This window comes from Silurus aristotelis (genome assembly GCF_946808225.1).
Source record: "Silurus aristotelis genome assembly, chromosome: 2".
Lineage (NCBI taxonomy): Eukaryota > Metazoa > Chordata > Actinopteri > Siluriformes > Siluridae > Silurus > Silurus aristotelis.
The window spans coordinates 35496890-35516450 of record NC_139575.1 but is presented as its reverse complement, the minus strand read 5'-3'; the positions used below and the strand labels follow the sequence as shown (position 1 = coordinate 35516450).

The 19561-nt window shown below is 41.0% G+C and overlaps 1 protein-coding gene and 1 long non-coding RNA gene across 17 annotated transcripts in view; one reads left to right on the top strand and one right to left on the bottom strand.

Annotated features, from left to right (window-relative positions):
- The window catches only part of LOC310716480, a 6936-nt gene extending 4492 nt beyond the window's left edge, over window positions 1-2444 (bottom strand). For 2 of the 5 annotated variants that reach the window (XR_014530573.1, XR_014530574.1), the window contains exon 1: window positions 1625-2444. This is a non-coding gene — a long non-coding RNA (uncharacterized lncRNA). Of the gene's footprint in view, window positions 1-1016; window positions 1591-1624 lie in introns of those variants that run through there. The other 3 variants (XR_014530575.1, XR_014530576.1, XR_014530577.1) reach the window with 3 other exon arrangements.
- An 86-nt stretch (window positions 2445-2530) lies between these two features.
- The window catches only part of zeb2b (zinc finger E-box binding homeobox 2b), an 85899-nt gene continuing 68868 nt past the window's right edge, over window positions 2531-19561 (top strand). For 4 of the 12 annotated variants that reach the window (XM_083522785.1, XM_083522791.1, XM_083522794.1 and 1 more), the window contains exons 1-2: window positions 2608-2833; window positions 4242-4478. In XM_083522785.1, coding sequence (XP_083378911.1) covers window positions 4394-4478 — 85 coding nt within the window. In that variant the 5' untranslated portion in view covers window positions 2608-2833; window positions 4242-4393. Of the gene's footprint in view, window positions 2838-4241; window positions 4479-19561 lie in introns of all 12 variants that reach the window. The other 8 variants (XM_083522795.1, XM_083522789.1, XM_083522790.1 and 5 more) reach the window with 6 other exon arrangements.

Here is a 19561-nt window from a genome sequence, read left to right as displayed (position 1 = left end):
ACACACACGGACTTTGTCTACATGCTGGAGCTTTGAATGGGTGTGTTAGTTGCCTCTATTTTGTTTTAAGGTTTCCAAGTAGAAGATGTGCAGAAGGAGGGTTTAGGATTTCCTTTGGGGAGCTTAAAATGTCTTTCCACAATGACAACACACACACACACACACACACACACACACACACACACACACACACACACACATTCATAGAATGAATGCTTTGTCAAGTTAATAAAATATAGGAAACAGGACTGGATGGATGGATAGATAGATAGATAGATAGATAGATAGATAGATAGATAGATAGATAGATAGATAGATAGATAGATAGATAGATAGATAGATAGATAGATAGATAGATAATGTCTCTTTTTTGCATTACTCTTCCTACAGTATATGCACATGCATGAGGGACTGAATGGCATCTTATTGCAGTAAATAAAATGTCTTATTAAGGCTCGCGCACACACACACACACACACACACACACACACACACACACGTACAGAGAGATATGAGAGGGGAGCGTTTTTTGCAATGAAATGAGCGGATGCATTAAGCCGGAAGTTGCCGCACAGGCCGGACGCGGACTCGGAGCCGATTTCACGCCGCGTGGCACGCAGAGATCGAAGCAGCGCGCGCGAGGCGCAGCGGCGCATTCGGGATGAATGGACCGATAAGTGGCGCCGAGAGCGCGCGCGTTAGTGGCAGCAGGAGCGGCGTGCGCGCTTGGGGAAAACTGGGGGTTAAAAAAAAAAAAAAGGAAGGAGAATAGAAAGAAAAAGAAAGAAAAGCAGTCTTATGCACGAAACACTACTTTAGTAAATAAAGGCTCGCGCGTGACACGAAACTCTGGCTGCTTCACGAGACCCAAATCACATGCACGTGGGCCTATAAATTCCTTACACATAGCCTGGCTGAATCAGTCTCCTTAAACAGAACATTACTACAACTTATAGCAAGAATAATACACACACACACACACACACACACACACGCACGCACGCACGCATACATACCCAGGTCACACGTGTCTCGAAGACTCCTCACGCGCGGTGCCTCTTTTTTTCACGTGTTACCAACAAACAAACAAAAAATACAGAGGCATTTCTGTGGTTGTGTGTGCGCGCGCGTGCCCTCCGCTCCCGATCAGCTTGGCTTTGAACGGGAGCGCGGAGCCGAGCAAATAAGCGCACGAGTGCGCGCCAGTGCGCGCTCCCGCGGCTTGATTGATGATTTAATTATCCATAAACTGGATTGGTAGGTAGAGCCAATCACGTCCCTCTCAAGGTGGGGCTCCTCTCCCTTTCACCCCCCCTCTCTCTCCCCACCCTCACTTCCTCCTCCTGCCCCCACTCCACACCCTCATCACACCCCCCGGTTCACGCGCACAGGGCACTTTTTTCTCTCTCTTAATAAATCGATTACAAATAAAAAATAAACATTTGCATAATAATAACATAATTAACTTTAAAAAAAGAGAAAGAAAAAAGAAAAATGTATTTACATGACATGAGAGAATAGTAAATGCAGGTTACAATTATAATAATAATAATAATTATTATTATTATTATTATTATTTATAATAATTATAATAAAAATGATGATATTAATATAAAATACATACTCAAACCGGTCACATCTGGAAAGTACAATCTTAATTTTAAAAAAGGAAAAAAATACACCTTAAGCATTCACATGTCTACACATTTCATAGATTAAAAATCTCCAGATTTTATCCAACAATTAAAAAAAATACACAAAAAAGTTTTGTTCTTTCAAAAAAAAAATACTATTATTAATAATATTTGTATTTGCATAAATAATCAACAACGACATACCACAATCCACTGGATTTCTCCTCCATGAAGAGCACACTGATTCCACCAGAGCCCCCAAATTGTACATTTTATCATCCCAATAATTTATCTCCTTTTATTTAAATGATTATTTTCTTGCGACTTAAACGGGACGCTGTTCAATCAGAAACTCGCATTTTACCGCAAATCATGTCGCTCATGAAGGCAGCACGATGGACCCCCAGGCTCCGTCCCAAACCGCACACTAACCCCAATGAGTGTAGAAATAAATCCTGCTTTAAACTCCAGGAACGACTTCTTCAACACACATAAAGAAAGAAGAATAAATAAAAACATACGTGCAACTACTTGTTTTGTGTTCTAATTATTATTATTATTATTATTTAGAAAATATAAAAAAAACTACCTACAATAATCTAGATTTAAGACTTGAAATGTGTCATATTGATAAATATATATATATTTTTTATATGAGTAAAAAAAGGAATAAAAAAAAGGTAACAAACTTGGGACGCTTCCCCTGAGATGCGCACTCGTCCATTATCCCTCCGTGTGAAGATAGGTGGCGTGTGTCGTGTGTCTCAGCCTCTCTCTTGCTCTCTCTCTTGCTCTCTCTCTCTCTTCTCTCTCTCTCTCTCTCTCTCTCTCTCTCTCTCTCTCTCTCTCTCTCTCTCTCTCTCTCTCCCCTCTCTCTCTGCACTACTACACGAGAGAGAGAGAGAGAGAGAGAGAGAGAGAGAGAGAGAGAGAGAGAGAGAGAGAGAGAGAGAGAAATGTCATTAGAAGAGGCGTAACGCGTCAGTCCGTGCGCAGGTTGCTTTCCTGGAGTGGCTGAAAGGGATCAGTCCCAAACCTGAGCGCCAGGAATAACGGTCTTTTCCTTCCCGAGCACTTTTTTTCTTTACTCCCCCCTTTTTTTGCCCCCTTCACCGAGGCGTTTCTATCTCGGTTCGCCTGAAGGATCCGCTTGGTTTCCACAAGCGCCTCGGACACCGCGCAACTCTCACACCAGTAAGGTAGGTAAGAAGACTTCTTCATCTTCTTCATCATCTCAATCATCTTCTTTCTTTAGCAGATCACCATCGTTTGTTTTGATCACTGAAATGTTTTGTAAAAAAAAAAAAAAAAAAAAAAGTAGATTTTCTTCCTATTTTTCTTTTGCACACTTTACCTCCAAACCCTCACCTGCTCAGGTGAAACACCGCGCACCTTTTTTACGCACAACACATTTACCCGTCATTCTGGCATCTCTAATATTTATGTGCTATTTGTATTTCTATATAGTTTTTTTTCCAAGTGCATGTTTTTTTTTTCCACCAAAAAACCAACGTAACGCACTGAATAGGAAGTCTTATTTTCTTGGGTGAAAACACTGATATTTAAAGAGAGAAAAAAAAAATGCTATGATATTTTGCGCACTTGATTGCACGCAGAACAACACGGGGTCTGGTTTTATTCGGGTGGAAACACTAAGCGTAGTGACCTTTTTTGGTCTCATCTTTCTGGAGGAATATATTTATTTTTTGGAAACAAAACTCCAAACAAAAATGACAGACAAGATAAAAAAAAAATCTGGTTCCCACTGTGACCAGAGCGTATTTACACTCATAGAAAGCATCCAAAGCCACGAGATGCCAAATAATAATAATAATAATAATAATAATAATAATAATAATAATAATAATAATAAAACATTTTGCTGATACATTTTTGCGCAGAAGTTTCCTATAAATGCACCATTGCGCATTTTATAAAAATGGACCAAAAGTCACATTTCACATAAGTGAAATATTTTTTTTTTAAATTATTATAATTTTGAAAGCTGCAACTGCATATGCAAAATTCAGAATCCTTTCCAAACTCCAGATTGTTGTATTTTTTTTTTGCCCTTTTTTAAACCAATCTCTAAAATACGGCTATTATTTTCTGCGTCCTGATAATCCGCTTCTGTGTCGCATGTGGGAACGCGTTCTCCTTTGACCCCTACAGGATAAAGTGCAACAGTTAAGTGTGCAGAATTGAGACACGGCTGAATTATTTATTTATTTTTTGCAAAGGATCCAAAAAAAAAAAAAAAAAAGAATAGAAAGTCATTCATGTATAAGTCGGTATTTAATTATAATTTTTTTAAATAAAAAATGCAACGCAAAATGCAACTCTTCAGGACTTCCATTGTCGTTTCTCTAATCGCGTCTCCCTCCATCCCTCTTTCTTTTTGTCTCTTTTCTCTCTCTCTATCTATCTCCTCTCGCTCTTTTCCCCTCTGGTTGCCTCGCGCCTCTCTACGGTTTGTATTACCGTCCCGGCTGTTCTGCTTATGCACCCACATTTCATCCAAAAAGCGAAAAGAAAACACACACACACACACACACACACACACACACTTACACATATACACACTCTCTCTGTCTTGTCTCGTTTTAGATCCTCCAGTCTGCCGCCGCTGATTGAAGAGAAGGAAAGAAGGAGAGTCGCGTCCATGCGAGCCGCTGTCTGATCCACACACACACACACACACACACACACGCATACACACACACACAGTCATTCACACACTCACACACACACGCCCGTCGATGAGGCAGCAGCAGGAGCAGCAGATCATGGCGGATGGCCCCCGGTGCAAGCGACGGAAGCAAGCCAACCCGAGGAGGAAAAACGGTAAGAGGAAATTCTTCATCATTTCTAGATTTTTTTCAAGCTGGAAGTTTGGGAATGACAAGAAGAACAAGCAGGGGGGATAAAAAAAGAAAAAGAGGAGACGCAGAGAAAGAAGAGACAACGTGATTGTTGTTGTAAAAAAAAAAAATGCTTGTTTTTATTTGATTTCAACGCGTGAGAAGTGCACGCGCGTTTTTGTTCGGGGTGTGTGTGTGTGTGTGTGTGCGTGTAAGTGCGCGAGGCGATGCATGTTTGGGGGAGTGTATTCAGTTCGGTGGCAAACTTTGGCACTCTTCGCGTCTCGCGCTTTATTTCCCATTAGACTAAAAAAAAAAAAAAAAAAAAAAAAAGAAATACCGTTTCACGCGATGCACGCGCTCGCGCGCGCTCTCTCTCTCCGCCCGGCTCTTCTTTCCACTCCAGTGTCTTCTACAGACGCTCGAGCCGAAACGTGCGTTCGATTCAAAAGCGTTCGTGACACCCCATACACACTTTTGCACGCCACAGTGATCCATGCAACTCTTTTATTTTTAGGATGTAGACTGTGCTTTTTTTTTCTTTTTTTTTTTTACATATCCAGAATGAACAAATACCCAAGCACGCGCGATTTATTTCCGTCCCTCTTCGCGCGATGTTCGTGCTTTGTTTGTTTTTTGGAATGGCGCAGGTTTGAGAGCACTTCATTATCTGGTGCATGTTGTCAATTTTTAGGGCTGGATGGAAGTGTGAGCGCGCGGTGTTAAGTGCACTTGGTAGGGCGCGTTTGTTAGTGGGATGTGCGCGCGGAGAAATGGCGCAGGAGTTGCGGACGATCTGCGTGGAGAATACACACAGGCGCGCGCGCACACACACACACACACACACACACACATACTGAAGCGACGTTGTGGGACGTTTGGCAGTGGCAGTGTAGCAAGTGAGATTTTTTTCCTCTTTGCAGTTTCAATTTAGCACGTGCTTTTGCGTGCTTGCGCGTGCGTGTGTATGTTTAGACGGAGCTACACTCACTTGCTGAGTGTTGAAGGGTGTTTTGGTGCGTGTGTGTGTGTGTGTGTGTGTGTGTGTGTGTTGTGTGGGTGATGAAACCTCGAAAAGCAAAAAAGGTCCATTGCATCCTTCTTTTCCTATCAAATTGTCAGATTTGCGCGTGCAACTACACACAAAAGTCTCCCCTATTGCGTTCAAGCTTGCAATTCACACAGAGTTTGGAGTTGGTTGAAGGACCTGTGAGATGGAAGGATGCTCAGAGCAAAAAGAAACTGATCTTCAAGTGCATGCTTTTGGGTGGTATGAGGTCTTCTCCAATGATTGACACACAAGTTGCTTTGTTTTCTTTTATTCCTGTAAAAGCTGTGGAATTGATGAAAGTGGCGAAAAAGGGCCAGGTTCGGCGTTGACTATCTTTCGAGATGATGTTCACACACACACTCCGAGAGATTCTAAAATAATGCACTCGACTTCTTTTTTTAGCTCGAAAGCATTAAATGTGTTGCGGGTTCTGGTTCATGAGCGGGTGTTTATATATATATATATATATATATATATATATATATATATATATATATATATATATATATATATTTTTTTTTTTTTTTTATATATAAACATAAAATGGATGTACGAAGCAATGTTTGTCGAGACGATGACCATGTGGCCACCGTTGGGAATTTCTTCCCCTCACCAGAATGAAGAAAACATCTCCAGTTTGGGCTGATGGATGTCATCGGAGTGTGCAGTGAAAGAGAGAGGGGGAGAAATTTTTTTTTTTTTTCCCAGCCCCGAATTTAACACAAACAGGTTTACGGGTCCAACTCCAGCTGGACGCAAATAAACACGAAGAGTTAATCCAATTCAACACTTTTTTTCTAGCAGGGTGGAGTGCTGGCACATGTGTGTGTGTGTGTGTGGAAGTGTGCATGAGTATGTGCGAGCCCAGAACTAGACTAGGTGGCACAGAAAAACCACGAAATGAAATGTTCGATCGGCATGTGTTTGGGCATCGGTGAAGTTTACGGAAGGGATTGTAACGTAACCTATTTAACGCGCACGTTCCTCTAAATATTGTTCCTTCTGAAATCCGGTGTTTGCTTTGAAAAAAACGAAGAGGCTTGCCGAGATGATTTCGAGGCTCCTCGCATGGACATTCCCAGGGATGGATGGAGGGAGGGAGGGGGGGAAAGGGGACGGGGACGCTTGTTTTTATGAGAAAATCCGATTTCCCGGACGTGGTGCATGAACACGACTCGAGCACGTTGGTGAGGAAGTGTCCGGCTCAAGAACGTCGGGTCAGAGTCAGGACTGTGGAATCAGATCCCAGCTGCCATACATGTCTCTCTCTCTCTCTCTCTCTCTCTCTCTCTCTCTCTCACTTCTCTCTCTCTCTCTCTCTCTCTCTCTCTCTCTCTCTCTCTCTCTCTTCATCTGTTTCAAACCAGCTGTGCACATTCATTCACTTTGCTTTGTATACGCACATGTGTGTGTGTGTGTGTGTGTGTGTGTGTGTGTGTGTGTGTGTTTAAGCATTTCTATTCCCATCCCGTATCTGCGAAATGGTGCGTTCACCGCATTCACAGCCGGAATCCACTCTCGGATCTGCGTGTGGACATTCCAAGTTACAGGTTACTAGATTTCGGTCCCTGGCGCAGAGACCCCGTAACGCGCCAAAACCGAAAACACACACGGTGACGGAGCACTTTGGCTCGCACTCTTAACTTCTATGCCGTCGATGGTGACGCAGATCCGGCGTCTATAAAGTGGCCCGGGACATTTCCTGTAACCCAAAGCCCTATTTATTATCAGTCACCGAACAGCACATGGTCCTGCTAAGATGTAGTGAGTGTATCATGTTTGTAGGGGTTTAGGAAACCCCCTCAAAAAATGAATGGCAGCATTTTGTCCGTCATAGGAGTTTGAAAGTAAATTTGAATCGAGATTAAAGGCGGTTTTTTTTTTTTTTTTTTGTGTCAACCATCCCGTCCCCCTGTCCTCCTGTCCCCCACTTACACACTCTATACTCTTTAAAGGTGCATTTTTTCTTCCCATCACCTCTGCACCCGTCCTCACGAATCTCTCCATTCGGGGACGGAGGTAGAGGTCCGCCGCACTCCCACACAGCTGACTGCCAGAAGCAATGCGTTTCATTGACATGTTTTTAGGAACGGCGGCAGGAACGACACGGACCCTCGTGCACTGAAACACCCTCATGCTACACTCGCTCTTTTTCACCTTCGCTGGCTTTTTTTTTCCCTCTGCATCCCTCACCCGGGACTGTGCACGAGCTCGGCTCGGCAATCGCACATCGACGGATTATTTTGTTTAAGCGAGTGAAATAATTACAGCCGATCGAACGTGCCAGCGAGGACTAATCACGCAAAGAGCGCAGGGTAACATAGCATGACATACAGGGTCTTTTTGTTTTTTGTTTTTTGTTTTTTTTCCCCTAGAGCAACAAAACCGAACTGGGTTTTAGACCGAACTTCAGTCATTTATTAATCCATTCATTCATTCATTCATTCATTCATTTAATTGTCTATATAATTGTTTATTTATTTATTTGAATTTTTCAATTTATGCAGTGATTAATGAAAAAAACTAAACAATGATTACTCAGAGACTGCACGTATTATGAGACTTATTACCAAAATTCACATCGTCTTTAATTATCTAATAATAAATATACAAAAACATGATTATTCTCCTTATTATTTATGACTTGTTCGTATAAAACGAATAATCCATCATGGTTTTTTTCTTTGCCTTCTTGATTCAACCTGCAATTTTATCGATTAAAATACAAATAGGAAAAATAAATCCGTTTGTTGTCTCAGTCCAACGTTTCCGTTTTTGAGAAAAAAATAATTCAAAAACGAATAAAAAAAATCGTAAAGGAAAAAAACAAAACAAGACATAAAACAGACAAGTACAATGAATACGAATGTAGAAGAAAAAAAAAAAAAAAAAAACATGGGTAAAATCTACAGGTTTGAAGAAAGTGAGGTGTCAGTGGAGCATCGGCGTAATCTGATGTGACGACGTTCCGCCTTCTTTCCAGTAACCTTTGTGTTTTAACAAAAATTCAGAAATGATTTTATTCATCTGTGTAAAGATATTCACTCTTGGCAGGGTGTAATTGTGTGTATAGTGTTTGTGGTGTGTGGTGTGTATATATATATATATATATATATATATATATATATATATATATATATATATTTGTGTGTGTGTGTGTGTGTGTGTGTGTGTGTGGGGGGGGGGTGTTCTGGACACACAGAATGGGCAGTGTCAGCTAGCCCTGGACTCGGCACTGCGCGGAACGCCTTAGGTATGATTTCACTTTCGCTCACATCAGTCGTGACCTGAATGCCTTTCATATCTGATCCGCTGCGTCTCTGCCGGTAAACATCCCCCGGGGGCGGAACAAAGAAAAGCAGCCTCTCTTCTTTCTTAATCACAACGCGGCCTCTCAGCGCCGGCACACCGAATTTACATTCAGCCTCCGAAAAAAAGAAGGCCCACATGAAAAGTAAGGGGGGGAGAGCAGTGGAAGAATAAAAAAAAATAGAAAGAGAGAATGAAGAAAGAAAGAAAGAAAGAAAGAAAGAAAGAAAGAAAGAAAGAAAGAAAACGAAGTAAGGGTGGGCGGTGAGTGCAAAATAACTAAGGTGTTTGTGTGTGTTTGCTGGGCCTCCCCTGGTTACGAGCCTTATATAGGCCTTACTTCACACACACACACACACACACACACACACACACACACACACACACTGATAGTGTTACAAGATGCCATGCTTTTACTATTCATGGCCACTCACACCTCACAGTTGTGTGTGTGTGTGTGTGTGTGTGTGTGTGTGTGTTTATATACACTAGTTCATGTCTTTCTACAGGTGACAGAAAAGTGTCACACACACACACACACTTTACTAAATAATTATATATAAATATACACACAGCTTTTCTTAAAAGTGGGGTCTCATGAATTTGAATTACTTTTAATCATGTGACATGAATTCCATTTATTTCTAACCTTTCATAAAGAGAAAGAAAAAAAAAAAAGGGATTAGCATCACACCTGAAGCCCCTTCCTCTGGAGCGGTGGGATTTCTACGGCTTTGGTTCAGCAAACACCTTCAGACACCGAGAGGGAAAGTAGGAGAGAAAAAGAGTTTGCTGAAGTAGCCTTTGTTCGGGATACAAAGCTGAAGGGTTTACTAGGTAGTGCGACGTTAAACACACACACACACACACACACACACACACACACACACACACACACACAGAACAGTTCCTTCTTCCCTGACATTTTTTTCTTCTCTGATATCAGACCATTGAGGCAGATTTATATATTTTCTAGTCAGTTATTGATGCAGAGAGAGAGAGAGAGAGAGAGAGAGAGAGAGAGAATCATGAGGAACGGACAAGATTTCTGGTGGCTTTGTGGAAATCCAGCCTTGATTACATCTTCAAATCCTGCTCCATATTCCTAGATTTTCTTCTTCATCAAGAATCTCACTTTTCTCTCCTTTCTTTTTTTTCTGTTTTTAATTCTATAATAAAAATCTGACTCCGATTCCAAAAGCGTTTGACTAAAGACTGCTCAGGAAACTGAGTTCGTAACCGTATACATATCTACTAAAGCCATAACTATTGGCTCCCGTGTTCATATATATATATATATATATATATATATATATATATATATATATATATATATATATATATATATATATATATATATATATATATATATATATATGTGGCAAGGAAAAAAACCCCTTTGATGGAATGAGGAAGGAACTTTGAGAGGAACCAGACTTAAAAATGAAACCCATCCTTTGGGTGACACCAAGAATATTAAAACATCCAGAATATTCATTTTTCAGGGTGTCCAGGATAATCAGTCAGGTTCAGGAGAAGTTTCTGTAGTGTCTATATGTTTACAAAGCTCAAACGCACAACCTACAAGACCTGCATTTCAGTCTCAGTCGGATCTTCTCAATCTTTCAGTCTTATTTTCAAATCTTCTGGTTTTATCCAGGATATTGAAACCATATTATGTAATTGAATGCTAGCATAATTTTGGACAGCATGAACTTCGTTTTTTTATTTTTTTTACTATCAGCCCAGATTTTTAGGCAGATGTTCATAAGAAGGGATGCATGCGACGAGGTTTGACAGAAGGATTTCAGGAGTCGTTCTGCGTGTCGAGAAACACGAAAGAAATGTTCATATGTCTTGAAAACAAATCGCTGAACTCTTTTGAACTTTCGAAGACGAATTCGAAGTTCATAGTAGTCCATTATAAAGTGCCTCCTGTTTCTCAAACTTTACATTGTAAAGGACTGAGGGTTCTCCAGGAGCATGTTAGAAATCTGTGGCTGTACTTTTATATTTGTGCTATACAATACAACATACAACACACACACAAAGGCATAGAGCTTTAGATCTGGAGTATGGGAAGTCTTCTTCTAGAAAATTCCAGATTTCCCTACAGGTCCTACAGAACACTGGTTCTCGTGAACCTTTATTTTCAGACTAATTATATTTATATATTTTTTCTAATCAGATTGAAAGCATTAAATCCAATTCTTCAAGTCAAAACTGATAAATATTGTCAAAATTGAACCTAATGGGTTCTGTCAGTAAAAAGTTCTAGAAGGTTCTCTAAAGGCTACAATATAAAGACTGTATGTACAGTGTTATTGCAGGTTATTGCATTAAATAAATCTGCATGGAGCGGGTCTATCTCAGATGCCCTGATTCAATTCATCGAACAGATATTACATCATCAGCATGACATCACTCCATGTTTGCATATTTTATATATATAATATGTTATGATGATGTCGTGTTGCTTTGAAACCCGTCATAGAGCGTGATATGTTGTAATAGACTGAAAGGAACCGTGTGAGAGTATGTGTGTGTGTGTGTGTGTGTGTGTGTGTGTGTGTGTGTGTGCGTAGGGGGGTCAGGTTTGAGCGAGGTACTTTAAACAAGTGACAAATGAGTGAGTGTCAGAGAGGAAGTGAGAAGTGAGCGTGTTTAGTGTTTGTGAGTGTGTGTGTGTGTGTGTGTGTGTGTGTGTGTGTGTGTGTGTGTGTGTGTGTGTGTGCTGTCGTGTGGTGTCCCTCTGTCGCTTAGCTCTCAAGATTTGACAGTTCATATCAACTTTCTGGTACAGTGATGTTTGCCTGAACTACATCACACGTTTTCAATCTCCATCTCCCTCAGTAACTCACTCACTCACTGACTTGCGTATATACACACACACACACACACACACACACACACACACACACACACACACACACGCTCATATATGTATATTTCGAATTGAACATCACTGGACTGGCAAATAATTGCACGCGTTTGGGCAGTTTCATTTGCTTGCGACGCTAAGTCCCTATGTTTTATGCATTTGGTAGAAAAAAAAGGGGGTAAAAAAGTACATTTCCAAATCTCACGCCTCATTTCCGTCTCCCGTCACTGGAAAAACCAGGTGTTTCGTTGTTTGTTGTGTCGGTGTCTCCTCGGCACGGCCAGTATTATTTCTTGCGTCAGATTGACTTGTAAGAAAGAATGAAAAAAAAAATTTAATAAATAAAAAGAACGAGAAAAAAAGAAAAGAAAACAAACGCATTCTCGAGTGTCAGCTTTCCCATTTGCGGGAAGGCTGGCGTGTGACAGTGCGTGTGTGCGTGTGTTTCTCAGGTGTAAAAACACTTGGGTCTTAATTCATACGCGCAAGAGGTGTTTCGCAGGTTTGTGATGTATAAATTAGCGTGAACGCAGGAGCAGGCCGATGGTCATGTTCACCGGGTGGAGTGTCTCAATAGCAGCTGACAACGCTGTACTGATGAGAACGAGAGAACAGAGAGAGAGGGAGAGAGGGGAAAAATGAGCGAGAGAGAGAGAGAGAGAGAGAGAGAGAGAGCGAGAGAAAGAGAGAGAGAGAGAGAGAGAGAGAGAGGGAACGAGTCTAAAAGCAAATAAGTGCATCATTTTATTTATTTTAAGCATCGTTTACCAGGTACGAAAGAGACGGAGAGAGATGAATAGAGATGATGCGAGAGAGGTATAAAGATAAAGAGACGAGGAAAATAAGTGATAGAGAGATAGACAAAGGAAGCCTGAAAGACAGAGTAGAGAGATAGAGCAAGAGACTGACAAGGAGAGACAAAGAGAGAGACAGAGTGATGGATTGAGAAACAAAAAAGAGAGAGGGAGAGTGCATAACAGACAGACAGACAGACAGATAGACAGACAGACAGATAGATAGATTTGCAGGCAAACAGACAGACAGACAGACAAACAGACAGACAGACGGATAGACGGATAGACAGATAGATAGATAGATAGATAGATAGATAGATAGATAGATAGATAGATAGATAGATAGATAGATAGATAGATAGATAGATAGATAGATGGATGGATGGATGGATGGATATACAATTACAAAGTTCATTTATTTGCACATTTTTTATGTGTCCCAAACCACATCTTGTCCCCTACCTAGCGCACTAATTTGCATATTTTCGGGCCGCAAGGCCTACTATTACGCAACAGTAATACCAGAACATAGAATACCCTGGAATTTAAGCATGATGAATGAGCAAGATTGTTTTATATTCACCCCGACCAATCAATAACTACTTTTTTTTTGTTTGTTTTTTGAAGGAACGTGAGACTGTAAAGTGATTTTAAAAAAGAAATAAAGTCCAATAGAAGTATTTTGCCCCTAATATCTATCTAAACTGGTTAATATGATCACACAGATGTGTGTGTGTGTGTGTGTGTGTGTGTGTGTGTGTGTGTGTGTGTGTGTGTGTGTGTGTGTTAGAATAGAAACGAGCAAAGCTTTTAGATTTAGACGTGAACTTGGCTCAGGTGGACTTTGCTACTAATTACGGTGTTAAACACTGAGAAATTTTAGTTGTGCGTTCTCGCTAAGCTGCTTCCCCTCTTCTGCGTTCGGCTTCTCTTTTTTTTCTCTCGTAACGTTTCTCTCGGCCTTTCTCTATCCCTCGTTCTTGCGCTGCATGTGCAAAGATGTCACCCGTATTTAAAAAAAAAATATAAGGGTGTTGAAAGCAGTTCTCGGTTTGATCTGCTGAGCACATTTTAGCAGGTCCAGAACACACACACACGAAGGAGTGTGCATGCAGACACAGAGCTAGCTTTGATGTATGTTTGATTGTCAGGTTGAGGAATACTCCTGGCAAGGTCACCCAGAGCAATCAATAACAGATCGGCAGATTACGCTTCATGACCAGCGCCATGTGGGGCGTCCTGCATATGGACTTCATGGCTACGCTATTGACTTTGTCCACTTTTACTATGAATTGTCTGATGTTTTAGTAAAAATAAAAGAGACATAGATTGTTTTTACACGTCCTCAGAAAGCAGCGAGTGATCCAGGGCGTGTTAGCATAAAGTTAGCTTGTTTTGTTTTTAGCATCGGCTTTGATCAATCAATAACAAATCGAATACGGCTTTTGGTCAAACTGTCGCAATGTGAATTCACACCTTAGGGTATAGAAACAGTGTTGTGGAACATTTTACAGCCATCTTTGCACTCTAGTAGCACAAAAACACAAAATACAACGTTCGGAAAACACCCAGGACAACGAGCTTGTGGGTTCTGGTAGTGTGACGTAAGCTGTTACGTCAAACTGCGTTCTATTAAGGTTAATAACATGAAGTGGTGAGGAAATATTACGGTGCGCATTTCATATCACACAAACCAAAAGCAAAATCAAATTGAAAAAAGTTTGCTATGAAGAAACCAGTGCCATGTAAACAATAATAAAGCCAGAATGAAACATTTTCCAATTTCAAAAACATCGATTCAGACAATTTCAATAATATCTTTAAATGTCTAGACACAAACTGCTGTGGACACACAAACTCAGACACACACTCAGACACACAGATTTACACAAGGGCATGTGTTGTATGAGTTTCCCTCATCCGTTGTGGTAATTCCATGTGACTCGGGACGAGTTCACGTGCTGTCACGTCCACGTCAACCCGCCGCATCACACCACTGTCACGCGCAAATGTCAAACAAACGTGCCTCAGGTAGTAGCAGCGTAATTACAGCGACAGCCTGGTTTTAGCCTTTTCCAGACGCAACACACACACACACACACTCATTTAAACATACATATGATGGCTGTGTAGAGAACTGTATATATATGTGTGTGTGTGTGTGTGTGTGTGTGTGTGTGTGTGTGTGTGTGTGTGTGTGTGTGTGTAGGTGAGAGTCTGTTCTCCTTCAGACCTTCAGACTGCCCTCCATCTCTCGTTCCGTCATGGAGGAGGCGGTGTGCCTTATCAATTTGACGTCTCGTTCCAACATTCCTAAGATAAATCCCAGGAGCACTTTGTTATTTATACCTACGTAGCTATTGCAATTATTGTCCAGTTTCGGTTACCCAGTGCAACCTCGATTTCCAGCGACATATGTAATGGCTTCTTCTGCTCCTAAAGGTTGGATGATGTGGTTCAGTGGTTTAGATGGTGGATTTCTTCTCAGAAGGTAATTGGTAATCCCAGCACCACTAAACTGCCACTTGAGCAGGGTCCTTAACTGCTTGGCGTAAATATAAAAGACGAGGCGTGCGATGCTTTTCGGCTCGCCACAGATGTAAAGAGTGTTTATTCAAGTTAAGGTTAAGGTCTCCTCAGAAGTCTCACAGAACCAAATATAGTTTTTTTTCTCGTTCTTTGTAAATCGAAAAATCCCTCTCTCCTGCCCTGTTTGTTCACTTACATTTTTTTATGCACTTTATTTCTGTCCTCGATATTCCCCCAAGAATTTCTCCCCTTTTCATAACAGTCAAAAAAACAACACCGATGGCGTCACCGTTCACTGTCACAACGATTCAAACACGTTCAGCTATGACAGGCCGTACCTGTCATAGCTCTGACTCGCTAGGATTCAAAAACCTCGAGGTTCCATGTTTTTTTTCCCCCCTTTTTTGTGGAATATACGGCTTTAAAAAGCTTCCCGCAGAAGCCAGACAGATGTCTCTCCCTCTCACTTTGCTCCGTGTGGCAGGTGCGAGTCTTGCGTTCGCTCCGAAAACGAGCCCCCTGTTTCCCTCCTGCCTGTTGTTGTGTGTCTTTCTTTCTCTCTCTCTCTCTCTCTCTCTCTCTCTCTCTCTCTCTCTCTCTCTCTCTCTCTCTCTCTCTCTCTCTCTTTCCGTTCCCTCACTCACTCTCTCTCTCTCTCTCTCTCTCTCAGCTGCTGCTGATTGTTTCTTTTACCTTTGTAATTTCTTGCCACAACATCTAGCGATCGGCTGTAAACTGGCAATCACTGAATCTTAAATGTTATTACTGTTCATAATTAGTGATGCCTCTCTGCCTCCTCCTCTCTCTCTTTCTCTCTTTCTCTCTGTTTCTCCCTTTCTCTCAGTATGACTGGTGGAAGGAAGGAAAAAAAAAAAAGTGTATGTAGGAGTAATTAAAGTAATGAAATATTCATTTCTACCTTTTCCAGCAGTGGCACAAATGAGGCAGGCGGTGTTAATGTGTGCCACGCTCGGCGTTTTTATTGTAATGGCAGCCGGGCTCGTCTGCAATTAGCCCAGACGCGCTGACAGAGTCGCTATAGCGAGACACGCAGCGAGAGGGGACCCCGACCATCACACATCACAACCTCGCTGTCTTTTTAACCTTCTGCATGCTTCTACGAGCGTGAGTGTGTCTTTGTGTATGTGTGTGTGTGCGCGCCTTCTGACGAGGTTACCTTTTCCCGGCGGTGCAAAATCGACTTGACATAACTGTTCATCAGTCTGGGGACTCTCTCTCTCTCTCTCTCTCTCTCTCTCTCTCTCTCTCTCTCTCTCTCTCTCTCTCTCTTTTTCTCTCTCTCTCCCCCTGAGGTATTTGCATCAAATCAACGCAGTCAAGCTTCAAGCCAGAATTGGCAGGCCAAAACCTGACAGGAGAGAAACAGAACGAGAGAGAAAAAGATAGAGAAGGGACAGACAGTGTGTAGATGGGTGAAACAGTGTGTGTGTGTGTGTGTGTGTGTGTGTGTGCGTGTGTGTGCGTGTGTGTGTATGATTCTGGAGTGAGCCGGGTCACAGGGCTAATAGGCGTAACGTTAGGACAGTTCTTTCATCTTTCTCTGTCTTGAAAATAGCCTTTCATTCCTTCTCGTAGTTATTAAGGCACAGTTGAACCTTTGTGTGTGTGTGTGTGTGTGTGTGTGTGTGTGTGTGTGTGTGTGTGTGTGTGTGTGTGAGAGAAAGAGCGAGAGCTCCTGCGAAGGTTGTAAGATTAAACAGTGTAGGTGAAAGTTAGTCAGTAGGCCAATAAAACTTTTTTTATGTCTGTGCATGTATGTGTGTGTGTGTGTGTGTGTGTGTGTGTGTGTGTGTGTGTGTGTGTGTGTGTGTGTGTGTGTGTGAGAGAGAGAGAGAGAGAGAAAAAGAATGAGTGCGATGCAGGATAATTAGATTCGTATATGTCTAGAGTATATAGGCGTCAAGCAGTTAAGTGTCTTATAGTGTCAAAGGAAGGTGTAAGACATGCAAGATGTTCTGCTTGTTTGTTTGTTTGGCTTCCCCTGGAACCATGTCAACTTCTCTTTTTTTCCCCCCGTGGTCCCCTTTAGAGCCGCTTAGCACGTGTCATCACGTGACGTTTTGAGAAATCATTATTGGTGCGAATCATCATAAAATCATGTCAAGTGCTCACATTGTGAAACTTCACAATTAAGAGACTTTGCGACTCGTTAGTGGTTTCGGTAGTCGGCGCTGGACGGGTTGGTTTGTTGTTTTCAGGAGCTGGTGATGATCATGTTTTGGATTTTTTCACACGGAAAAGTGCGGCGATTTGACAGTATGATGTGGGAAACAATACAGAATTGAGTGAATGTCAGTTTTGCAGGATGAAACGCCAGTTAGTGAAGCCGGATTGAGGAAAATGGACAGGTAAGGGTTAGGGTTAGGTGAGGGAATCTAAGTGTACATAAGAACTTTTTGCAACCACGGTGAACAGAAAAGCATCTCCAGGAAGATTTGGTTTGAAGAGAAACGAAGAGTTGGATTGAAAAAGATTGGAAAAAGGATTCCTGGTGGTTTAAATTATTGGCGGATTTTTGGATGATCTGATTTTTCCCACATCTTTTTCTTTCCAGTGGCTATTTTATGCTCTGTAGATCCTACTGTTTGCACCAGACACCAAACGATTTGGTGTAAAGGGAAAAGTTGTATTTTATATACTATTCCTATTAGATGTTGTACCATAATGCTTGATTGACTGAACATGGACGGAAAAAGAAAATCCCGAGAGGTTTTTCTTTTGAATATTTTCTGTAGCTTAGTGTCCTAAAATGATGAAACTTTCAGAGCTGCTCCAATTCTGTCTTCAGCAGCGTTCGTGAGTGTTCAGCGAAATTCATTGTAAAGCGCTGGGAAATCCTTTAAGAGCAGGGAGTGGAGGAAAGAGAAGCTGCTTAACTTTGGGGGGTTTCATTAAGCGCCACTTGAACGTTCGCTCTTCTTTTTGCGTCGGAGGAGAAGTTCGGATGAAGGACTATGAAGATCTCGCATGCTTATTTTTAGTCCCGTATTCCTAAACGCTGTTTTTGGACTGGAATGGTGGGAGGAGTTAGAAGGTAAAAAAAAAAAAGAAGCACTGTTTTGGCTTTGGAGTCATCATGTAGGATTTAATTGGAATTCAATAAAAAAGATCAGAAACACGATCAAAAAATGAATAGATGTTGACCTTCTGGATGGAGAAACTTTTTAGCAACTTGTACATAATACAAGCAAACAACAAACAAACAAATTCCATGGGGAGGTGATATATATATATATATATATATATATATATATATATATATATATATATATATATATATATATATATACGCTTAATAATCCAACTCCTAATAAAAGTTGTTAATCGTAGTAGCAACTAACGATTATTTTATTAATCCAGAATCTAATCAACACATTTTATTGAAAACGTAGGGAAAATCTTTTTTGTCGTTTCCTCTACATTGATGTCATGTACAATATCCATTCACTCTTGCGTTTTTTATTAATACAAAACTATATTAAATACTTGCAAAAGAAAATGGCAGTGGTGTAGTAAGAGGGATAAAACACAAAATCCAAATCCAGTACAACAATATTGTGTTGAGATGAAATGGGACTGGAAAAATCTGAGCTGCTCGTTCAGACTCTTCAAAGTTCTAGAATGCAAAAACACACTGTATTTAACTGATCTATGATTAGATTCAGTGTTTTCACAAGTATCTTTACAAATGAAGAACCTCATGAAGAACCATCAGTCCATCATCATTCCCATTTGGTCTTATATTAACCTCCACTCTTCTGGGAAGAGTTTTTAGATTGTGCTCGTGGAGATTTATGGAGATTCATTTAGCTACTGGGGTGTTAGGTAACGTCAGGTAGTGATATAGGTCGGGTGAGAAGGTACAGCCGATGTTCCAATTCATCCTAAAGGTGTTAATCGGAGCTCTTTCACTGGAGGAGATCTTCCACTTTTAATTCTGTATCTTCATGGAACTGGGAATTATTATGCAGGAAAAGGTTTGAGTTTCGTAGTTTAAGTGAATGGGAAAAGAATGGGAAAGACATCCTATACATTGAAGTGTCTCCTGCTTTGTGGGACCAGCTTGGTGAAGAAGCACATGTGGCATTAAAAGTCAGTAAAACCAATTTTACTCCATTACATAATCTGTAAGTATGTACGTACGTGACAAATAGACAACTTCATACATCGAACCTTTTAGTCCCGTGTATGTAACTAGAATTAGTCTTGTTTTTCTCTTGAGCAGGATCTCAGGAGGCTTCGGCAGCTATACAGAGCACCACGGCAATTACAGGGTTAAACGAATTGAAAAATTAGCAAACAGATGAAGTCAGTCAATCCGTTTTTTTTTTTTCGTTTTTTTTTTTGCAAAACAATTACGAAATTACAGTAGATAAAAACTGTTCTCCGTCACTATTTATGCAATCAACATAACGAAGAAACAAAACAATTTAATGTGGAAAAAAAAAGGAAAAGGGAAAAAAAAAAAAAAAAAAAAACGG